Source organism: Emys orbicularis, chromosome 13 (assembly GCF_028017835.1).
Source record: "Emys orbicularis isolate rEmyOrb1 chromosome 13, rEmyOrb1.hap1, whole genome shotgun sequence".
Taxonomy (NCBI): domain Eukaryota; kingdom Metazoa; phylum Chordata; order Testudines; family Emydidae; genus Emys; species Emys orbicularis.
The window spans coordinates 21,694,147-21,716,017 of NC_088695.1; the positions used below are offsets into that span (position 1 = coordinate 21,694,147).

At 48.9% G+C, this 21,871-nt stretch overlaps 1 protein-coding gene and 1 pseudogene across 1 annotated transcript; one reads left to right on the forward strand and one right to left on the reverse strand.

Annotated features, from left to right (window-relative positions):
• LOC135887580 (zinc finger protein 420-like) overlaps positions 1-21,871 on the forward strand; it is a 411,396-nt pseudogene that overhangs the window by 36,821 nt on the left and 352,704 nt on the right.
• On the reverse strand, positions 1,776-16,301 carry LOC135888100 (zinc finger protein OZF-like). The gene is made up of 3 exons (XM_065415908.1): positions 16,268-16,301; positions 2,218-3,352; positions 1,776-2,133 (listed from the first exon to the last, which is right to left on the reverse strand). Exons 1-3 carry the CDS (start codon positions 16,299-16,301, stop codon positions 1,776-1,778), a joined length of 1,527 nt encoding a protein of 508 aa, XP_065271980.1.

A 21,871-nucleotide genomic window follows, 5' to 3' on the forward strand; every position in this document is an offset into this window, starting at 1 on the left:
AAAATTATTTTACAAGTAAGAGTATTCTAAAGGTTAGAAGCCACACAAGTAAAGATTGAAGTGTGAATTTGAAGCAGAAGATAGCTTTGGTTACTCACACGCACAGTGTAATATTCCAAGGGAGACAGATCTAAGGATATTTCTCTCAGAGGCAGGTAATTCTCACTCACACATGCAAAAGCAGCACAGCTGGAGGGCATGAGTGTAAGGATTTGTCTACACTGGCACTTGGTCGGCAAAACTTTTTGTTGTTCAGGGGTGTTAAAAAAACACGACAAAAGTTTTACCGACGAAAAGCACCAGTGTGAACAGCGCTTTGTTGGCAGGAGCATTCTCCTGCCTACAAACAGGAGCTCTCCTGCTGACAAACAGCAGCTACACTGCATGCCTTTTAGCAACACGGCTGTAGCAGCACAGTCGTGTCGCTAAAAGCCTCATAGTGTAGCCACAGCCTAAGATACAGGCATGAGCAGAACAGTGATTGACAAAGTTGCTAGTTCCCAGTAGCACTTAAAGTTAGGAATTGAGTTGAAACAAGACAACAAAAGAAAATTAACCATCAAGCAATGGATTTCCACAAAGCTGGGATAACACAGTAAGCACAGCTGAGATTTAGTTATATCCTCGCCAAACCAAAGATTTAAAGGGTAGCGCTTTTAGGCAGTAAGACAGATAATTAATAAGACAATTTAAGTGAGCTCAGCACTACACAGACAAGGTGTGAACAGTAACTGGCAGTTACAGGTGCAAGCAGGCAGTTTAAATCAGCACCACATCAGTTTCAGTTAAAAAGTTGTCACATTCAAATGCTAAAACTTAGTCCGGTGATGTTCTTAGGAGAATTTTCCTCACTGTTTTGTGCGGACTTAGGCAGCTTCTGAATACACTTACTAGACCAGGCCCCACCGCATCTACCTTGCTTGGTTTGTCAATCACAAACAGAGATAGGTTCCTATGCCCCTGGGAGGGGTGAGGTTAACACACACCCCTCTGGTCATCATCTCCCATTGGCTAGCTTAGGCAGCGCCTGACCTAGTATGCTGGCTTTTGTGAATCTCATTCTAAGGCACCTATCTCTCCTCATTCATTGTAGAGAGGGAGCCGGTGCTCCTAACTCAGGCTTCGTTGATCCCTGTGTTGTTCCTGTGATTTTCTAGGTGCCAAAAAATGTAGTCTCTGCAATAGTGAGTGTCACAGCGCCTAAGTCCCTCAGTGGATACCAGCCTAAAAAACTATCAAGAGTTAATGCGAAGTCACAGCATATAAGATAAGGATGATTCTAAGTATACAAGACCAAATTTCAATAGAGAAGGTCAATGGAAGCATCTGGAAAATTATAATAAAATCCCATCACAATTTGGAAGTCTCATCTCAGACTCTTGTTCTACACAGCTTTGCTCCAGGAAGGTCATTTCATTTTCTGCTTTATAACTACACCATGTCCTCATTACATGGCCACTCCCACCAGGTCTGGCCTGACCCTCTGAGATTTGTGGGAATTGGCAAAGGTGTTATTCACTTAGCCCTTCCCCAGCCAGGGCAATTCTTGGTTTTGTGATCTCTGGATTCCCTTATGTGTTATGAGGTCTGAGCTGTGCCGCAAGCCTTTCCCACAGTCAGGGCATTTATAAGGATCCCTGATGTCGTTGAAAGTGTGAGATATGACTGAAGCCTTTCCCACAGTCAATACACTCATAGGGTCTTTCTCCACTGTGGATTCTCTTATGTTTAGTAAGGACTGAGCTTACAGTGAAGCTTTCCCCATATTCTGGGCATTAAAAGGGTTTCTCCCCTGTGTGGATTCTCTGGTGAGGAACAAGGACTGACCTCTGACAGAAGCTTTTCCCGCAGTCAGGGCAGTTATAGAGTTTCTCTCCAGTGTGGATTCTGAAGCTTTTCCCACACTCAGCACATTTGAAGGGTTTCTCTCCCGTGTGGATTCTCTGATGTTCAATAAGGACTGAGCTATGACGGAAGCTTTTCCCGCAATCGGGGCAGTTATAGGGTCGCTCTCCTGTGTGGGTTCTCTGATGTGATAGAAGCTGTGAATTCTGACTGAAGCTTTTCCCACAGTCAATACACTCATAGGGTCTTTCTCCACTGTGGATTCTCCTATGTTTAGTGAGGGTTGAGCTCACAGTGAAGCTTTTCCCACATTCTGGGCATTGAAAGGGTTTCTCCCCTGTGTGGACTCTCTGGTGAGTAACAAGGACTGACCTCTGACGGAAGCTTTTCCCGCAGTCAGAGCAGTTATAGGGTTTCTCTCCTGTGTGGATTCTCTGATGCGATAGGAGGCGTGAGATCCGGCTGAAGCTTTTCCCACACTCATTGCACTTGTAGGGTTTCTCTCCTGTGTGGATACTCTGATGTTGAGTAAAAGTTGAGTTGTGACTGAAGCTTTTCCCACAATCAGGGCAGTTATAGGGTTTCTCTCCTGTGTGAATTCTCTGATGTGTTAGGAAGTGTGAGATGTGACTGAAGCTTTTCCCACACTCTTTGCATTTGTAGGGTTTCTCTCCCGTGTGGATTCTCTGATGTTGAATAAGGGTTGAGCTTTCACTGAAGCTTTTCCCACAGTCAGGGCAGTTATAGGGTTTCTCTCCTGTGTGGGTTCTCTGATGTGATAGGAGGTGAGAGAACCGACTGAAGCTTTTCCCGCACTCATTGCATTTGTAGGGTTTCTCTCCCGTGTGGATTCTCTGATGTTCAATGAGGACTGATCTATGACGGAAGCTTTTCCCGCAATCGGGGCAGTTATAGGGTCTCTCTCCTGTGTGGGTTCTCTGATGAGATAGAAGCTGTGAATTCTCACTGAAGCTTTTCCCACACATAAGGCATTCATAGGGTCGCTCGCCCGTGTGGATTCTCTGATGTTTAATAAGGTGGAACCTCTGACGGAAGCTTTTCCCACACTCTAGACACTTATAGGGTCTCTCTCCCGTGTGCAGTGTATGATGTTTACTAAGGGCTGAGGTCTGTCTGAAGCTTTTCCCACAGTCGAGACACTTGTAGGGTCTCTCTCCTGTGTGAATTCTCTGGTGTCTAATAAGGGCTGATCTGTATTGGAAGCTTTTCCTACAGTCACCACATGTGTAGGGTCTTTCTCCAGTGGGGATTCTCTGTTGAACAGTTTCTTTGATTTTCCTAATTCCTCTGGATTTACCCTGTCTCTCCGCTGAGTGGTTTCCTTGCTCTGTCTCTGGCTCGCTCTGACCCTCATGGTTTTCTCCCTCCTCAGGACTCTGGGAAATATCCCCTTCAGCTCTTCCCGATACTGTCCCCTGTGGTTCCACTTGCTCAGGACCTTCCTGCTCAGGATTCTCCTCCTCAATCTCACTCACCATCCCATCATCTGCTGGGACAAAGAGAGAATCCAGACAGGAGTCAGTCCCTGTGCCGGGGGGGATGGGAACCTCAGAAAGGGGAACAGAAAAGGGGGGAACAAACCAAAGTAATTGTTGAGCAGATAAAAAAAAAAAAAAATCAGGAGCTGAATCCTACCTACTCTCCCTCCAAACCTTTCCCAAGAAGAGAGAGGCGGGGACCCATCCTTCCTCCACATCCTCTGAATATAGATGAAGGCAGGGGCTAAAGGGTCAGACACACTTGATAACAATTCATGATTGATGTTTGCCAAGAGGATAGAATATTTGGTTTCTGAATCAGTTTTGCACAATCCTCACCTGTGTGGGTGTTTCTCGGGATCTCTCTTTCCTTGTATCCATGGAGATCAGGGAGCCACGGCTCCTCTCCTTGATCCAGCCAGGAGATGATGTCAGGTTTGAAAATCAGAAATCCTGCTTGTGGGGCAAAGAAACTTGTTCATTAAGATCAGTTCTGTTACTCCTTCCAGATCCAGGATCTGAGCAGGAAAGTGCAGAGAGGCTCCCTGCTCTCCCCTCCCATCCCCTCCAGGGTCTGGACTATAAACCATACAAGATCTGATCTGGAGCAAGGATTCACTACCTCTGTCTAGGAAACTGCCCTAACTTATTCCCCTTGGGAGCTGAGCAGAGTTGCTACCCTCTCTAGCTATCTGAGATACAACCACTCTCCCATCACTGACAACTACACCCCCTCTCCTGCCACACCTACCTCTCCCCAACACAAGACAGAACATGAAGATGTTGGTGCACCAACTCACCAACCTCATGAGGAGGGATAATATTCTGGGGTGTATTAACAGGAGTGTTGTATGTAAGACACAGGACATAATTGTCCTGCTCTACTCAGCACTGAGGAGGGCTCAGTTTGAGAACTGTGTCCAATTCTGAGTACCACACACTAGGAAAGATGTGGAAAAACTAGAGAGAGTCCAGAGGAGAGCAACAAAAATGATAAAAGATTTCAAAAATACGAGTTATAAGGAAAGGTTAAAAAACATGTACATGTTTAGTCTTGAGAAAAAAAAGACTGAGGGGGGATCCACCTGATTACAGTCTTCAAATATATTAAAAGCTGATAAAAAGAGGATGGTGATGAATTGAGGTAAGACTAGAAGTAATAGATTTAACTTGCAGCGAGGGAGATTTAGGTCAGATATTAGGAAAAAACCTTTCTACCTAGAAGGGTAGTTTAGGTCTGGAATAGGCTTCCAAGGGAGGTTGTGCAATCCCCATTGCTGGAGGCTTTAAAAAAATGGTTCCATAAACACGTCAGGGATAATGCAGGTTTACTTGGTCAGGCCTCACTTCTTGAGGTCCCTTTCAGCCCTACATTTCTATGATTCTATATTAGTTAGACTTAGAGCTCTTTCATCTGGAGACTGTGTTTCACTAGGTGTCCCCATGCAGCACCTTGCATAATGGGGCAGTGGTCCCTGACTAGTCCAATCCCCTGTGCTGAGGCGGGACCAAATAAACCTACTCAATCTCTAACAGGTGTTTGTCCACCCTGTTCTTAAAAACGTTCAGTGACAGGGATTCTAGAACCTGCCTCGATAACTGTTCTAGTGCTTAAATATCCTTACAGTTAGAGAGTTTTTCCTAATAGCCAACCTAAATCTCAGTTGCTGCACATTAAGCCAATTACTTCTTCTGCTATCTTCAGTGCACATAGAGAACAACTGATCACTATCCTTTTTACAACACCCAGTAACATGTTTGAAGACTGTTAGAAGGTCTCCCTTCAGTCCTTTTTTCTCACAACTAAACATCCCCAGTTATTGTAACCTTTTCTCATAGCTAACGTTTTCTAAATCTTTTATCACTTTTGTCACTATCCTCTGCACTCTGTCCTATTTAAATAAATAAAATAATGGAGATATCTTATCTCCTAGAACTGGAAGGGACCTTGAAAGGTCATCGAGTCCAGCCCCCTGCCTTCACTAGCAGGACCAAGTACTGATTTTGCCCCAGATCCCTAAGTGGCCCCCTCAAAGATTGAACTCACAACCCTGGGTTTAGCAGGCCAATGCTCAAACCACTGAGCTATCCCTCCTGTCCACATCTTTCTTAAAGTGTGGTGTTTAAAGCTGGATACAGTATGTCACCTGAGGCCATAGCAGTGCCAAGTAGACAAAAGACAACTACCTCCTGTATCTTACACACAACGTCTCTGTTTATACATGCCAGAATTATATTAACCTGTTTCACAAGTAGGCAGGAGCAGCGCGCGGAGCCACATACCCCGTGGTGGCTGCTTTTCTCATAGCTAACGTGCTGGCTGCTTCTGGGAGCAGCATGGGGCCATGGCAGGCAGGGAGCCTACCACTGACTGGGAGCTGCCCGAGGTAAGTGCCACCCGGCAGGAGCCCGCACCGCAACCCCCAGCCCTGAGCCCCCTCCCGGAACTAGCACCCCATATGCCCTCCTGCACCTGAACCCCCTCCCGCACCCCAACCCCCTGCCCTAGCCCTAACCTCCCCTCCTGGAGCCAGCACCCCATACCCCCTCCTGCACCCCTACACTCTGCCCCAGCCTGGGGCCCCCTCCTGCACCCAAACTCCCTCCCAGAGCTTTCACCCCTCAACCCCTCCCGCACCCCAACCCCCTGCCCCAGCCCTAACCCCCCCCTCCCCGAGCCAGCACCCTATACCCCCTCCCGTAACACAACACTCTGCCTCAGACTGGAGCCCCCTTCTGCACCCAAACTCCCTCCCAGAGCTCGCATCCTGTACCCCAATACTCTGCCCCAGCCAGGAACTCCCTCCTGTACCCAAACTCCCTCCCTGGGCTTGCACCCCTCCTGCACTCCAACCCTCTGCCTCAGGCTCAGCCCAGAGCCCCCTCCCACCCTCCAAACTCCTCGGCCTCAGCCCAGAGCCCACACCCCCTCCCGAACCCCAACCCCCTGCCCCAGCATGGTCAAAGTGAGTGAGGGTGGGGGAGAGTGAGCGATAAAAGGAGTGCAGGATGGAGTGAGTGCGGCGGGGCTTTGGAGAAGGGGCAGGGCCTCGGGGAAGGAGCGGGGTAGATCCTGGGTCGCACTTAAATTCAAAAAGTGATCTTGTGCGTAAAAAGGTTGGAGATCACTGATCTAGACTATATTCCCTAGGTTGCATATGATAGTGGGATTGTGTCAAATCCTTACTAAAATCAAGCTAAATCATGTCTAGTGCTACTTCCCTATGCACTAGGAGAGTAACCTTGTCAAATAAATAAATTAGTTTGTTTTAGCTTGATTTGTACTTGACAGATCTATGTTAGCTATTCCTTATAACCCTGCTATCCTCTAGGTATTTACAAATTGATTGTTTAAAATATTGTTTCAGTATCTATCCAGGTATCAAAGTTCAGCTGACTTGTCAATAATACTCTGGGTCCTCTTTGTTCCCCTTTTAAAAATAGGAAGTCAGTTTCACTTTCTCCAGTCCACTGGGACCTAACCTGTTCTCCAGGAGTTCTCAAAAATAATTGCTAATGTTTTCTGAGATTACCTCAGCTAGTTCCTTAAGTATCCTAGGGTACATATGGTCAGGCCCTGCCAACTTGAATACCTCTAACTTTACTAAACATTCTTCAGCTTATTCTTTCCCTATTCTAACTTGTGTTCCTTCCTCCTTCTTGTTAATACTAGTAGTGTTAAGCATCTGATCATAATTATCTTTAGTGAAAACTGAAGTAAAATAGGCATTAAAGAGCTCAGTCTTCTTGATGGTATTCATTGTTAGCTATCCTTCCCTGCTAAATAGTGGGCCTACACTTTCCTTCATCTTTTTCTTGTTCCTAATATAGTTATAGAACCTCTTCTTATTTCCTTTTATGTCCGTTGCTACGTGCAACTAATTTTGTGCCCCCCAGCCTTTCTCATTTTTTCCTCAACATGCTTCTCCTGTTCTTCAATAATCATCCTTAGTAATTTATCCATTTTTCTACTTTTTGTTGGATTGCTTTTTGATTTTCAGGTCAGTAAAAAAGCTCCATATTCAGCCATATTGGCCTCTTACTATTCTTCCTATCTTTCATTTGCATTGGGGGTCTTTCTTGTTGTGCCTTAAATATTCTCTCTCAGATACTGCCAGCTCTTCTTAACTCCTTCTTCCCCTTAAATATTCTTCCCCTGGGACCATACCTACTACTTCTCTGAGTTTGCTAAAGTCTGCTTTTCTGAAGTCCATGATGCAGGCATGCAGGATCATATGCCCCCCAGATTTGCTGCTTGGCTTGTACTGAGCATGCTCACATGGACTGAGGGAGGCAGCGGGGGCCAGGAGTGATGGATATGGGGCCAAGGGAGGCAGCAGGGGCGATGGGGGATGGATGTGGGGCTGAGGAAGGCAGCAGGGCCAGGGGCTATGGGGGGATGGATGCGGGGCCGAGGGAGGCAGTGGGGGCCAGGGACGATGGGGAAGGGTGTTGAGCCACACTGCTGAATGGCTGGATCTGGGGATTGGTGCTTGAAGCCCTGGGACCAGAGCCGTGGCCAGAGTTGGAGCCTGGGGGCTGTGCGGCTGGATCTGAGTCAGCACCTGCTGCTACGTGGCCAGAACCATGGTTCAGCACCCAAAGCACTGTGGCTGGAGCCCGGGACCGGAGCCAGGAGCTGCACCACATGGCCAGAGCCAGGGTCAGCACCTGAAGCCATGCTGCTGGAGGCTGGAGCTGCCACTGGAGCCTGCTGCCCAACCACCCCAGGGCTAAATCCCATGCTCCACCACCTCCCTTTGTTCCTCCAGTGTTGTGCCCCACCTGTCTGCAGAGATGGTGCAGGGTGTTGCATCCAGAAACAACAGGGAGGGAGGGGTAAGTGCCACTGCTTTGACACACACACCCCATCACCACCCAGGAAACTGTCATGGAAAGTGAAAAGTGGCTGGTGGCCGCATTTGAGAAACACTGGACTAGAGAACCTCACCCAGAGATTCCTAATCAAGCCCATATCTTGTTGTTAAGCTAGACTCTATTTCTTAGAGAGCAACATCCATGGCTCGATTAAAGACTCCAAGTGATGGAGAGTACACCACAACTCTAGGTAATTTCTCCAATAGTTCACTCGCCTCAACATTTGCACCTTGTGACTGGCCTGAATTTGTCCAGCTCCAGGTTTCAGTCACTGGATTTCATTCTGACTTTGTCTGCTAGATTAAGGAGCCCTCTGCTGTCAGACATTTTCTCCCCATGTAGGTATCTTTGGGCTCTGTTCAATACACCTCTTAACCTTCTCCTGGATAAACTAAATAGACTGAGCTCCTTTAGTCGCTCACTCTAAGGTAGATTTTCCAGACCTCGAATCATTCTTGTGGCACTTTTGTAAGCCCCTTTCCAATTCTTGGGAGTGTGGACACCAGAACTGGACACACCGTCCACTAATAGTTTCCTAATGCCTCAAACAGAAGTAAAGCCAGGTTGGCTGGCTCATCGGGGATAAAGGCTAAAGGCCAGGCTTCTTTCACTCAGCTGGTAAACCATCCACTTTGCAGTGAAAGTGAAGGCTATGTCACTTGAGTGCTAATAGTCCTTCAAATCCTTCCCACAATGTCCCCCTGTGCTCATAAGGACAGAGAGTCCTCCCCCGATTCAATGAAAACGAATCATAGGGCGTCTCAGCTCCCTGCAGTGCTAAGAACCATGGGATGAGCCCCCAGAAGTTATAGGGACATACACAAGTTGAGTGCAGCACCAGTGAGGACACTGTAACTTGCGGAGTGCTTGCAGGGTGGCTGCTCACAGCCTGGCTAGGCTAACCCCAGTGCTTAGACCCAGGTGTCGATCACCCAGGTTAAATCTGCACTGACGACATATCCTGAGTTTCTCTCAGGCAATGTCCATTCCCACACACAGCCAGTCACCTCCTGGACTGGACACAGGCATCAAACACCAGACCTGCCCCCATCCCCAGCCCTGTCAGGCCGCTCCCTACTTCAGGCACAAACCAGAACTGTCCCTTTAGGAAGGATTGCTGAGCTTCACTTCACTTCAGTTACCCCATGAACCACAGACCCAGAGAGGCAGAGGAGATGCTCTATTCCCATCTGGGCTCAAACGCAGACACATTGTCCTGCTAATCTATGAAGCAGCAGTTACCATCACGCTCCACCCCCAGAAATTCATGAAAACTCTACCCAAGCAAGAGGCCAAGGAGCACAAAGATGTATTAGCTACAGCAGGTTGGAGAAAGCTGGTGATAGGTTACACACGAGCAAAAAGAGACTTCAGAACAAGGAATTTTTGTATCCCTTACACCAGTGCTGCTGCTGCAGGAGGCCGAGATTATTAGTGACAGAAGCACAGTGAAACTCAGATTGAAATCACGGTCCATTGTGTTATCAATGTACTTATGTGGCCCCTCATACCATAGTAACTGAGCACTTCACAGTATTTAAAGTAGTTATCCTCAGACCTCTGTGACATAGGGATGAGCTATAATAAATATTGTACAGATAGGCAACTGTGGCAGACAGTCCAAGTGACATGCACAAGCCACTGTGGCAGTCAGAGCAAGAAATTAAACCCAGGTTTTGGAGTTTGCTGTCAGAGCCCTAACCACTGGCCCATCGTCTCTCTCAAAATAGGCACCAGACATTCACATAGTGAGAGACAGGCCCTACACCAAACAGCTGTCAATCTAAAAACACAAAACAGACAGGGAGTGGATTTTTTTCTGCATTTCACAGAGGGGAAAAGGAGGACTAGGAAAATAAAGCTGGGACTTTTAAAGGGGCCCAGATACCGAAGGAAAAAGATTGGATGTCTAATTCTCTAGGGCCCCTTTGAAAATCGCAGACTAAGGCCTGGTCTACATTATGAGTTTAATTCGAATTTAGCAGCGTTAAATCGAATTAACCCTGCACCCATCCACACAACAAAGCCATTTCTTTCAAAATAAAGGGCTCTTAAAATCGATTTCTGTACTCCTCCCCGACGAGTGGAGTAGCGCCGAAATCGATATTGTCATTTCGAATTAGGGTTAGTGTGGCCGCAATTCGATGGTATTGGCCTCCGGGAGCTATCCCACAGTGCACCATTGTGACTGCTCTAGACAGCAATCTGAACTCGGATGCACTGGCCAGGTAGACAGGAAAAGCCCCGCGAACATTTGAATTTCATTTCCTGTTTGCCCAGCACAGGACAGCACAGGTGACCACAGAGAGCTCATCAGCACAGGTAACCATGCAGGCCGATAATCGAAAAAGAGCACTAGCATGGACCGTACGGGAGGTACTGGATCTGATTGCTATATGGGGAGAGGATTCAGTGCTAGCAGAACTTGGTTCGAAAAGACGAAATGTCAAAACTTTTGAAAAAATCTCCAAGGGCATGATGGAGAGAGGCCACAATAGGGACTCAGAGCAGTGCCGCGTGAAAGTCAAGGAGCTCAGACAAGCCTATCAGAAAACAAAGGAGGCAAACGGTCGCTCCGGGTCAGAGCCGCAGACATGCCGCTTCTATGCTGAGCTGCATGCAATTCTAGGGGGGGCCGCCACCACTACCCCACCTCTGACCGTGGATTCCGAGGCGGGGGTAATCTCATCAGCCACACCTGAGGATTCTGCGGACGGGGAAGAGGAGGAGGACGACGAGCTTGCGGAGAGCACACAGCACTCCATTCTCCCCAACAGCCAGGATCTTTTTCTCAGCCTGACTGAAGTACCCTCCCAAGCCTCCCAAGCCAGTACCCAAGACCATGACCCCATGGAAGGGACCTCAGGTGAGTTTACCTTTTAAAATATAAAACATGGTTTAAAAGCAAGCGTTTTTTAATGATTAATTTGCCCTGAGGACTTCGGATTCATTCGCGGCCAGTACAGCTACTGGAAAAGTCTGTTAACGTGTCTGGGGATGGAGCGGAAATCCTCCAGGGACATCTCCATGAAGCTCTCCTGGAGGTACTCCAAAAGCCTTTGCAGAAGGTTTCTGGGCAGTGCAGCCTTATTCCGTCCTCCATGGTAGGACACTTGACCACGCCATGCTAGTAGCAAGTAATCTGGTATCATTGCATGACAAAGCCTGACAGCGTATGGTCCCGGTGTTCGCTGGCATTCAAGCAACATCCGTTCTTTATCTCGCTGTGTAATCCTCAGGAGAGTGATATCGCTCATGGTAACCTGGTTGAAATATGGGAATTTAATTAAGGGGACAGAGGTGGCCCTTCCTACTGGGCTGTTTGCCTGTGGCTGAAAAGAAATCCTTCCCTGTAGTAAGCCAAGCGCGGGGGGGGGGGAGGGGGGGAAATTGGCACTGAGCTTTTCACGTGTGGCTAGCAGGGATCTTCCCTGATACCAGCCACGCGGTGGGGGGAGGGATAAAGCGATCATCCCAGAGAATTGGATGGGGGCGGGGTTAGTTTGTTTTCTGCTGCTGAAGGTTAACAGGAAAAACGCAGCACTCAACGAGCTTTGCTTGGTATGTCGGAAAGGAGGGTGCAGAAGTCGAAAGACAATGGCTTACCATGGCCGCATGCTAGCCGAATTCTGTTGCCCGGACCTGCGTCTGTGATCTCTAGCAGCAAAGCCACAGGCACTCAATATTAAGAGGCAAAATGCGACCTTGCACAGAAATCACATGTGCTATGTAATGTGAATAGTGTTGTTCACCGTGAAAGAGTATAAGCATTGTTCTGTAAAATGTATCTTTTTAAAAAATTCTCTCCTTTTTTCCCTCCCTCCAGCAGCTGCAAATTTTTCAAGCCTCCCTCCTCCGTCCCAAAGGCTATCTCAGATAAGGCGTCGGAAAAAGAGGACGCGAGACGAGATGTTCGCGGAAATCATGGAATCCACCCGCAATGAAAGAGCTCATCTGAATGAGTGGAAGGACACGGTTTCAAAGTATAGGAAAGATGCCAGTGAACGTGAGGACACGAGGGACCAACGTGAGGAGAGGAGAGACGCTCGAGATGAGAGGTGGCGGCAGGAAGATCAGAGGAGGCAGGATGCAACGCTGGGGCTGCTGCGTGAGCAAACAGACATGCTCCGGAGTCTGGTGGAGCTTCAGGAACGGCAGCAGGATCACAGAGTGCCGCTGCAGCCCCTGTATAACCACCCTCCCCCCTCACCATGTTCCATAGCCTCCTCACCCAGACGTGTAAGAACGCGCACCCTCCCATTCCACCCCAGTAGACAGCCCAAGCAAAAGGCTGTCATTATTTTAACCTTTTTTTAGTGGCCTTTTTCTTCCTTCCGATCCTCCTCCCAAACCCCACCCGGGCTACCTTCTCAGTCCTCTCCCTCTTTTTATAATCAATTAATAAAGAATACATGATTTTTAAACAATAGTGACTTTATTTCCTTTGAAAGCAAGCTGTGATCGAAGGGGGAGGGTGGGTTGCCTACAGAGAATGAGTCAATAAAGGGGGCGGGTTTTCATCAAGGAGAAACAAACAGAACTTTCACACGGTAGCCTGGCCAGTCATGAAACTGGTTTTCAAAGCTTCTCTGATGCACTTCTTCCTGGTGTGCTCTTCTAATCGCCCTGGTGTCTGGCTGCGCGTAATCAGCAGCCAGGCGATTTGCCTCAGCCTCCCACCCCGCCATAAAGGCTCCCCCTTACTCTCACGGAGATTGTGGAGCACACTGCAAGCAGCAATAACAATGGGGATATTGGTTTGGCTGAGGTCTGAGCGAGTCAGTAAAGTGCACCAGCGACCTTTTAAACGGCCAAATGCACATTCCACCACCATTCTGCACTTGCTCAGCCTGTAGTTGAACAGCTCCTGACTCCTGTCCAGGCTGCCTGTGTATGGCTTCATGAGCCATGGCATTAAGGGGTAGGCTGGGTCCCCAAGGATAACTATAGGCATTTCAACATCCCCAACAGTTATTTTCTGGTCCGGGAAGTAAGTCCCTTGCTGCAGCCATTTAAACAGAGTAGTGTTCCTGAAGACGCAAGCGTCATGAACCCTTCCTGGCCAGCCCACGTTGATGTTGGTGAAACGTCCCCTGTGATCCACCAGTGCTTGCAGCACCATTGAAAAGTAACCCTTGCGGTTTATGTACTGGGTACCCTGGTGCTCCGGTGCCAAGATAGGTATATGGGTTCCATCTATCGCCCCACCACAGTTAGGGAATCCCATTGCAGCAAAGCCATCCACTATGGCCTGCACATTTCCCAGAGTCACTACCTTTCGTAGCAGCAGCTCAATGATTGCTTTGGCTACTTGCATGACAGCAGCCCCCACAGTAGATTTGCCCACTCCAAATTGATTCCCGACTGACCGGTAGCTGTCTGGCGTTGCAAGCTTCCACAGGGCTATCGCCACTCACTTCTCAACTGTGAGGGCTGCTCTCATCCTGGTATTCTGGCGCTTCAGGGCAGGGGAAAGCAAGTCACAAAGTTCCATGGAAGTGCCCTTACGCATGCGAAAGTTTCGCAGCCACTGGGAATCGTCCCCACACCTGCAACACTATGCGGTCCCACCAGTCTGTGCTTGTTTCCCAGGCCCAGAATCGGCATTCCACGGATAGAACCTGCCCCATCAACAACATGATCTCCAAAGCGCCGGGACCCGCGGTTTGAGAGAAGTCTGTGTCCATGTCCATGTCCTCATCACTCTCGTCGCCGCGCTGCCGTCGCCGCCTCCTCCTTGCCTCGTTTTTCTGGTCCTGGTTCAGCATAAACTGCACAATAATGCGCAAGGTGTTTACAATGTTCATGACTGCTGTCTTGAGCTGAGCGGGCTCCATGCTTGCCGTGGTATGGCGTCTGCTGTGTTCACCCAGGAAAAAAGGCGCGAAGCGGTTGTCTGCCGTTGCTTTCATGGAGGGAGGGGTGAGGCTGTACCCAGAACAACCTGCGACAATGTTTTCTGCCCCATCAGGCACTGGGATCTCAACCCAGAATTCCAATAGGCGAGGGAGACTGCGGGAACTATGGGATAGCTATGGGATAACTACCCACAGTGCAACGCTCCGGAAATCGACGCTAGCCCCGGTACATGGACGCACACCGCCGAATTAATGTGCTTAGTGTGGCCGCATACATTCGACTTTATACAATCTGTTTCCAAAATTCGAATTCTGCAAATTCGGATTAATCCCGTAGTGTAGACATACCCTTAGTGATTTACAAGAGGTCAGACAGGGAGGCTGTGGAAGAGCCTGGAATTGAATCCAGGTCTCCTGAGTCACAGGGCAGAGCCTGAAACACAAGAGCCCTCCTCGCTTTTTTCTACTATAGTGACATACCCCACAGAACACTCCTAGACCATAAATTACGTCATTAACCCTCACTGAGCCCCAGAACCCAGCCCCTCTCACTACCAGGAACCATCACTTCACAGAGACCAACCACAGCCAGGAAGAGACACCAGGAACAATGCCCTCCTTCTAGGAGTTTGGCACATTGGCACAAGAGGGAGCCCTTAGTGAAGGCACTAACAACAGCCAGACACAATCCCAGATCCATGACACTGGACTAGGGGTCCTCACAACACATTTTTGGTAGCCTCAGAATGCGGCCACCAACTCTTGCTGGTGGCTGCTCTGACAATTTTCCCTAAAATACTTAATTAACTTTAAGAAAAACAAATAAATATGCACATGCACATGTCCAAATCATTGTAATTTATTTATGTAGGAGTTTTTTTGCAGACTCAATAATAAAAATGTACAGTTGTCTCTATTCTTTACTGGACCTAAACAGAATAGAAACACAAATAAGGTGCTTTGCATGTTCTTGTCTTTTTTGTTGTTGTTTCTTTTGGGGGTTTTTTTGGTTGGTTTTCTTTAGATTTACTAGCTAGTAAGTCTGCTGCTGTGAAAAGTGATAATTTTATATTAACATCACTTTTCACAGCCTCACAGCTAGCTACTAAGTCTGCTGTGAAAAGTGATATTAAAAAACAAATACAAATACACCTCTACCCCTATATAACGCGACCTAATATAACACAAATTCGGATATAACGCGGTAAAGCAGTGCTCCGGGGGGGCGGGGCTGCGCACTTCGGTGGATCAAAGCAAGTTCGATATAACGCGGTAAGATTTTTTGGCTCCCGAGGACAGCGTTATATCGAGGTAGAGGTGTATCCCTTTTCACAGCAGATTTACTCAGCCCTGGCAAGCCCAGGAACAAATTAAATCCTGGACGGAGTCGTGGGTAGGGAGGTGTCAGGGGCAATGGGGAGGGGGAGGGGGTAGTGAGTCCAGGGGATGGCGCCTGAAGTCCCAGGACTGAAGTCTGACCCCAGCACCTCCAGGAAGGTGGGAACTCACTGGCTGCCTGCTCCTCCAGTGTTTGTCTCTCCAAGAGGCTGTGGCTGCACTAGAAGCACGCTATATATGCTGCAGTAGTGTGTCTGGTGAAGACGCTCTATGCCGACAGGAGAGCGCTCTCCCAGTGGCATAATTACTCCACCTCCAAGAGAGGCAGAAGCTATGTTGGCCAGAGAGCGTCTCCCACCAACATAGCACTGGCGTGGACAGCAGTTAGGTCAGTGTAACTTGCGTCGCTCAGGGGATGTCTTTTTCACACCCCCTGAGCGACATAAGTTAAATTGACTTAAGCGGTAGCATAGACCTGCCGTAAGTGTATTTGAAAATCTGGCCACTGGGGACTTAGGCAAGAGCCAAGTCATGAGACACTTGTCCATCTGGGAGATGGCAGAGGGCTCAGAGGCCCCAGAAGTTGGAACTTGCCTTGGGAAGGGGGAGTAGAGAGTGAATTTGTCACACTTGAAAACCTTGGTTATGGGAAGAGTAGCATCATCATTATGTCCCTGAATCTTCTGTTCTGTGGGAGTGGATGTGGGAGGGAGAGTCTATCACACACAGGAGCTAGGGGCTGATCCTCCTGATATCTTGGGGACCAATGAAGACTCCTGCACAGAAACCAGCCCCGGTGCTTTAGAGACACCTGCAGCATCTACTTCCCAAGGGGCTATACATCCTTACCCAGCGAAGTCACAGTCTCATAATTCTCCCGCATGACGTCCCTGTAGAGGGCTCTCTGACCCAGGTCCAGCAGAGCCCATTCTTCCTCAGAGAAATACACAGCCACCGCCTCGAAGGTCACCAGCTCCACTGCAGTCATTTCCCTTCCCTGTCTCTGGAGGGCATGGGACAACCTGGAGCAAAACGTGGGTGTTATTCTGCAGCCTGTCAGCATGAGAAGGGTGCCGGGGGAGGTTTCAGTTCCCCCCAGTTCTTTCCCTGCTGACAGACATTCTAGACTCCGCCATTCTGGGGAAATACTTGAACCAAGATATTAAAAAAAACCTCTAAAGTTAGATTGCAAATCCCTATGGTCTGGGATTCAAATTGCTGAGCCAGCAAACTGTAGCTTCTGAAAGTGATGTGTGTTTATGTTCAAGAGAAAGGTGCCAAAATGTAACTAGAACAGAGGTTTGGGGGCCTAAATTTAGGCTTGACAATAATGAGGCCAGGTAAATTGTGGGCAAAGTGAAGTGAGACAGTTCAGAAGCTGGTTCTTCATTCAACTTTCAGAAATAAATTCACCGGAGAGCGAGACTGTCCACTGTAAAGATCAACATAGGAACTGCCAGAGTGGTAGAAGCGAGGTTCATCTAGTAACACTGAACATGTTATAAGCATCTGAAAAGGGCCCTTTAAACTAAAATTGTGCATCCAACAGTGTCACTGTGTGCTCCAGCGGTCATGAAAGAGTAGAATCCAAGGAGCCGCTTTGGCGGGGGTCCCCCTGACACTGTCCTCAGGGCAGCACATTCCCCCAGCAGCGCCGGGACTAGGCAGAGACAGGAACTGGCTTTTCTGTTCCCTGTTCTTCACCTTGTCCAAGGAAAGTCAATCTGCTGGACTTTCTGCGGGGTGCTGCAGGGAATGTAGCTGGGCAGGGCTGAGAACCGGGAATCTCCCTCCCCACTGACTACTCCTGCTGCCCCTGCCAGTGTCTCCCCGTCTCCCTCCTGCCCCCTCCCCTTGGGGGCTGGGAGACTCGATCCCTGGCCCGGTCCCGGGGCGTTCGCTCTCCCGGAGCTGGCTCGGCTCCTGCAGGCGCTCAGGGGAGCAGAGCCTGGGGGGGATCAGGGAGGGGAGCAGCTCTGGGACTCGCAGGCCCCCGCCCGGGAGCAGAGCTGGGGCGAGGAGGGGCCGTTGGTGCAGAGCCACTTTCCTGCCCGGGCCCAGCCCTTTTCCCCGGGTCTCTCCCCTCACCTGCAGGCTCCGGCTCAGGGGCTGGTGTCGGCAGAGCCCGGGGCTGCCCCAGGGGCTGGTTCCAGCTGGGCACAGGGGCGCTAGGGAAGGGCTCTCCCCGCACACACCCCGCTGGGGAGCAGCTGATCAGTCCGGGTTCCGGGATTGCAATGGATGGAGGCGGCAGCAGCTTCTGACCCAGGAAGTTCAACCCCGACAGTGCAGGGCAAAGAGACAGAGCAGCAGCCTCCCTCCCTTAGCTATAGCCAGAGCCGGGCAGCGACTACAGCTACTGAGCCCCCCTGCTGTAGTGAACATGCGCACACAGGAACTGCTGAGCCCGCTGCCCCACACGTGCCAGCACTGGAGCACCACCGCTATACCCTGCGCTGCCCTCGCTCCGACTCTGATTCTGCTGCCTGCTCTTTGCAGGCCAGGGGTTAAAACGGCGCAAAGGGGCAAATCGAGGCGGGGGGTGGATGGACAGGGTCTGAGAAGGGGGTGGAAAGTGACTGGCCCCAGGGTCAAGCAGCTGGAGGCAGGTTTAGTATAGGGGCTGAAGGGCAAAATCAGGGGGGCAGGAGAGGAGGAGCTGGGGTTAAGTCCAGGGGCAGATCCGGATTAATCTTTTGTGGTCCCGGCGCCAAACGTATTTGTGGGCCCCGATGGAGGCAATGGAACATGGTGTGGGGAAGTCAGTCCCTGGAGCGAAGGGTTGGCCAGAGGCAATGGGGCATGACACGGCAGGGCAGCCCCGCTCCACCCAGTGTGAGGACACTGTTTACGAACTGGCAGTTGCCAGACGGATACTAGCCCACCCGGCCCTGTGGTGCCTGCGTGCCCCTTCCCCATAGGGATGGGCCCAAGCCATACTACACAACCCCCAACGCCCCCGACTCCATATGCCCAGCGCCCCCAATACACAGCACCCTGCACACACCACCCCTGCCTAGCGCACTCCCACCTTCAGTCCAACCACAACTGCCCATCAATCCACACAGACCCCCCACTTCCTAGTGCTCCAACACGCACAGATCTCCCCCTCCCCCACTGCCCAGTGTCCTTCCCCACAGCCCCACCACCACATCTACATAGCACCCCCCTAACAGACCCCCACTGCCGAGCACCCCAAAGCACACAAACTTTCCCCACTCCCCAGCACCTCCTACCCCCTCACATCCCAGCATCCCCCTCACAGACTCATTCCCCCATGCCCTGCCCCCAGACCCTGCTGAGCCAGGACAGAGCAGGGATCCCCCCTCCCAGCACAGTGCTAGGGGGCAGGATAGCTGAAGCTCGGGAGCACAGAGCGATCCTGTCCCAATGGGCCCCACCCAGCCCTACCCGCCTGGTGCTGGTGCTGCCCATGGCAGAGGAGGCGTTTCCTTGCATGGGCGGGGGGGAGGGGCAGCCACCAACTTCCCCAGCCCACCGCTTCCGCAGAGTGGCAGGGAGAGGCGGGCCCCGCCCCCTGGGAGCCCGAAGCAGACGGTCACCGGCCCGGAGTGGCAGCGGCTGAGGGCTCCTCTCCGCCCCCATCTCTGCTGGCGATGATGGGGGGCAGAGAGGAGCCCTCAGCTGGCTGCCAGCCGAGAGGAGCAAGCAGTGGACGGGAGGAAGGGTCATGGGGTGGAGAGGAGCCAGCGGGTAGGGCCAGGGGGTGGAGAGAAGCCCTGGGCCGGGCAACCAAGTGGGGCAAACGGTGGGGGGAGGAGCCGGGGAGTGTAGAGGAGCCAGCTGTTCTGGGCGCAGTTGTTATGCTCATACAAAGCACACGGGATCTTTATAGAGGAAGGTAAATACACAGCATTTATTGAGAATACCACAGTTAGCATACGCTTTTTAGACACACATACACACACACACACACATACACACGTAGTCCTGCCAGTGATGTTCATAGTTACCAGTCTGTTGTAGCTCGAGTCAATCTAATGGCCAGTTAGATTGAGCACGAGTGTGGAGCTGGGTTCTGTCTGTCGCGATCCGATGCTCCGAGGCTTTGCAAGACTGAACCCAGAGTTCCATGGCAAAACACCCCAGCTTTATAGTTGTAAATTCCCATTTGAGTCCATGCATTTTGTAATGTCATCCTGTAATCATTAGTCCTTAAGTGGTGTTATCATTTGATGGTTATTGTTGGGCTTTCCATCATTATCTCTTATTTGTTGTCTCACCTTCGGGGGTGCCTGCCTCACCTCTGAGGTCATCAGTGCTGCTAACATGTTTAACATCAGATACAATTGATGTTTTCTGATTGTCTCCTGGTCTTTCCAAGTCTCTCACTTCTTCTTGACCATCTGGACATTTGTGATGGCTTTCACACCTTATCTTTTCTTGATGCATGCATTCCTCATTCACACAAACAATCTCTTACAGAAACCTTCAAAGGTATACAGACAGCAGTATTGTATATTCAGCAGAATACATTGTAAATCAAGCCTTGCTAAATTTTATAACTAAAACAATTCACATTGGATCTTCAGGCCCTCAACATTCCTCTAATCTTCTTAACATAGATACAATAGAGAATCCTGTCTCTTACTTCCTAATTTGTAATACATATAGGAAACCATAGTAGCTTTATAACTTATTCTAAAACAAAAGGGTGACCATAATCACTCATAAGGATTGTTCTGGTCTGTCATTCCTTTCTGCTATTCAAAAGGGGTGGCTGACAGGATGAAATCAAATCATACATTAATTCTCATAGTACATTATAAAATCCAGCTCCTACACAGTGCATACAGACAGATCAGTTTTAAACTTCATCTATGGCGGCTCATTGGTGCAGCATTTATTCACAGAAAATCAGTGGAAAAGAACTAAACCAATAAAAATAAATAAATCATACTAATTAAAGCAATAAACAAATGCAAGCTTCTAGAAAAAATTACAGGTTCAAAATACTAATAGCTAATTACTTTAAATCAGAGAATGTACTGTATGTATTGGACTGCACACACAAAGAAAATGAAACAACATGCACACTACTATGTAAAGCAAAATAAACAACTGACCAAACTAAATACCCCTTTTCCCCCTAGCTGATCAAGCCTGTATTTCCAGTCCTGTCGAACCAAAAAAGTGCCACCATGGCTAAACAACACAGTAAAAGAAGCAGTGAGAGGCAAAAAGGCATCCTTTAAAAAGTGGAAGTTAAATCCTAGTGAGGAAAATAGAAAGGAGCATGAACTCTGGCAAATGAAGTGTAAAAATATAATTAGGAAGGCCAAAAAAGAATTTGAAGAACAGCTAGCCAAAGACTCAAAAAGTAATAGAAAAAAACAAAACAAAATTTAAGTACATCAGAAGCAGGAAGCCTGTTAAACAACCAGTGGGGCCACTGAATGATTGAGATGCTAAAGGAGCACTCAAGGACAATAAGGCCTTTGTGGAGAAACTAAATGAATTTTTTGCATTGGTCTTCATGGCTGAGAGTGTGAGGGAGATTCCCAAACCTGAGCCATTCTTTTTAGGTGACAAATCTGAGGAATTGTTCCAGATTGAGGTGTTACTAGAGGAGGTTTTGGAACAAACTGATAAACTAAACAGTAATAAGTCACCAGGACCAGATGGTATTCACCCAAGAGTTCTGAAGGAACTCAAATGTGAAATTGCAGGACTACTAACTGTAGTCTGTAACCTATCATTTAAATCAGCTTCTGTACCAAGTGACTGGAGGATAGCTAATGTGATGCCAATTTTTTAAAAGGGCTCCAGAGGTGACCCCGGCAATTACAGGCCGATAAGCCTGACTTCAGTACCGGGCAAACTGGTTGAAACTATAGTAAAGAACAAAATTGTCAGAAACATAGATAAACATAATTTGTTGGGGAATACTCAACATGTTTTTATAAAGGGAAATCATGCCTCAGCAATCTACTAGAATTATTTGAGGAGGTCAACAAGGGGGGACAAGAGGGATCCAGTATTTAGATTTTCAGAAAGCCTTTGACAAGGTCTCTCACCAAAGGCTCTTAAGCAAAGTAAGCAGTCATGGGATAAGAGGGAAGGTCCTCTCATGGCTTGGTAACTGGTTAAAAGCTAGAAAACAAAGAGTAGGAATAAAAGATCGGTTTTCAGAATGGAGAGAGGTAAATAATGGTGTCCCCCGGGGGTCTGTACTGGGCCCAGTCCTATTTAACATATTCATAAATGATCTGGAAAAAGGGGTAAACAGTGAGGTGGCAAAATTTACAGATGATGCAAAACTACTTAAGATAATTAAGTCCCAGGCCGACTGCGAAGAGCTACAAAAGGATCTCTCAAATCTGGGTGTACTGGGCAACAAAGTGGCAGATGAAATTCAATGTTGATAAATGCAAAGTAATGCACATTGGAAAACATAATCCTAACTATACCTATAAAATGATGAGGTCTAAA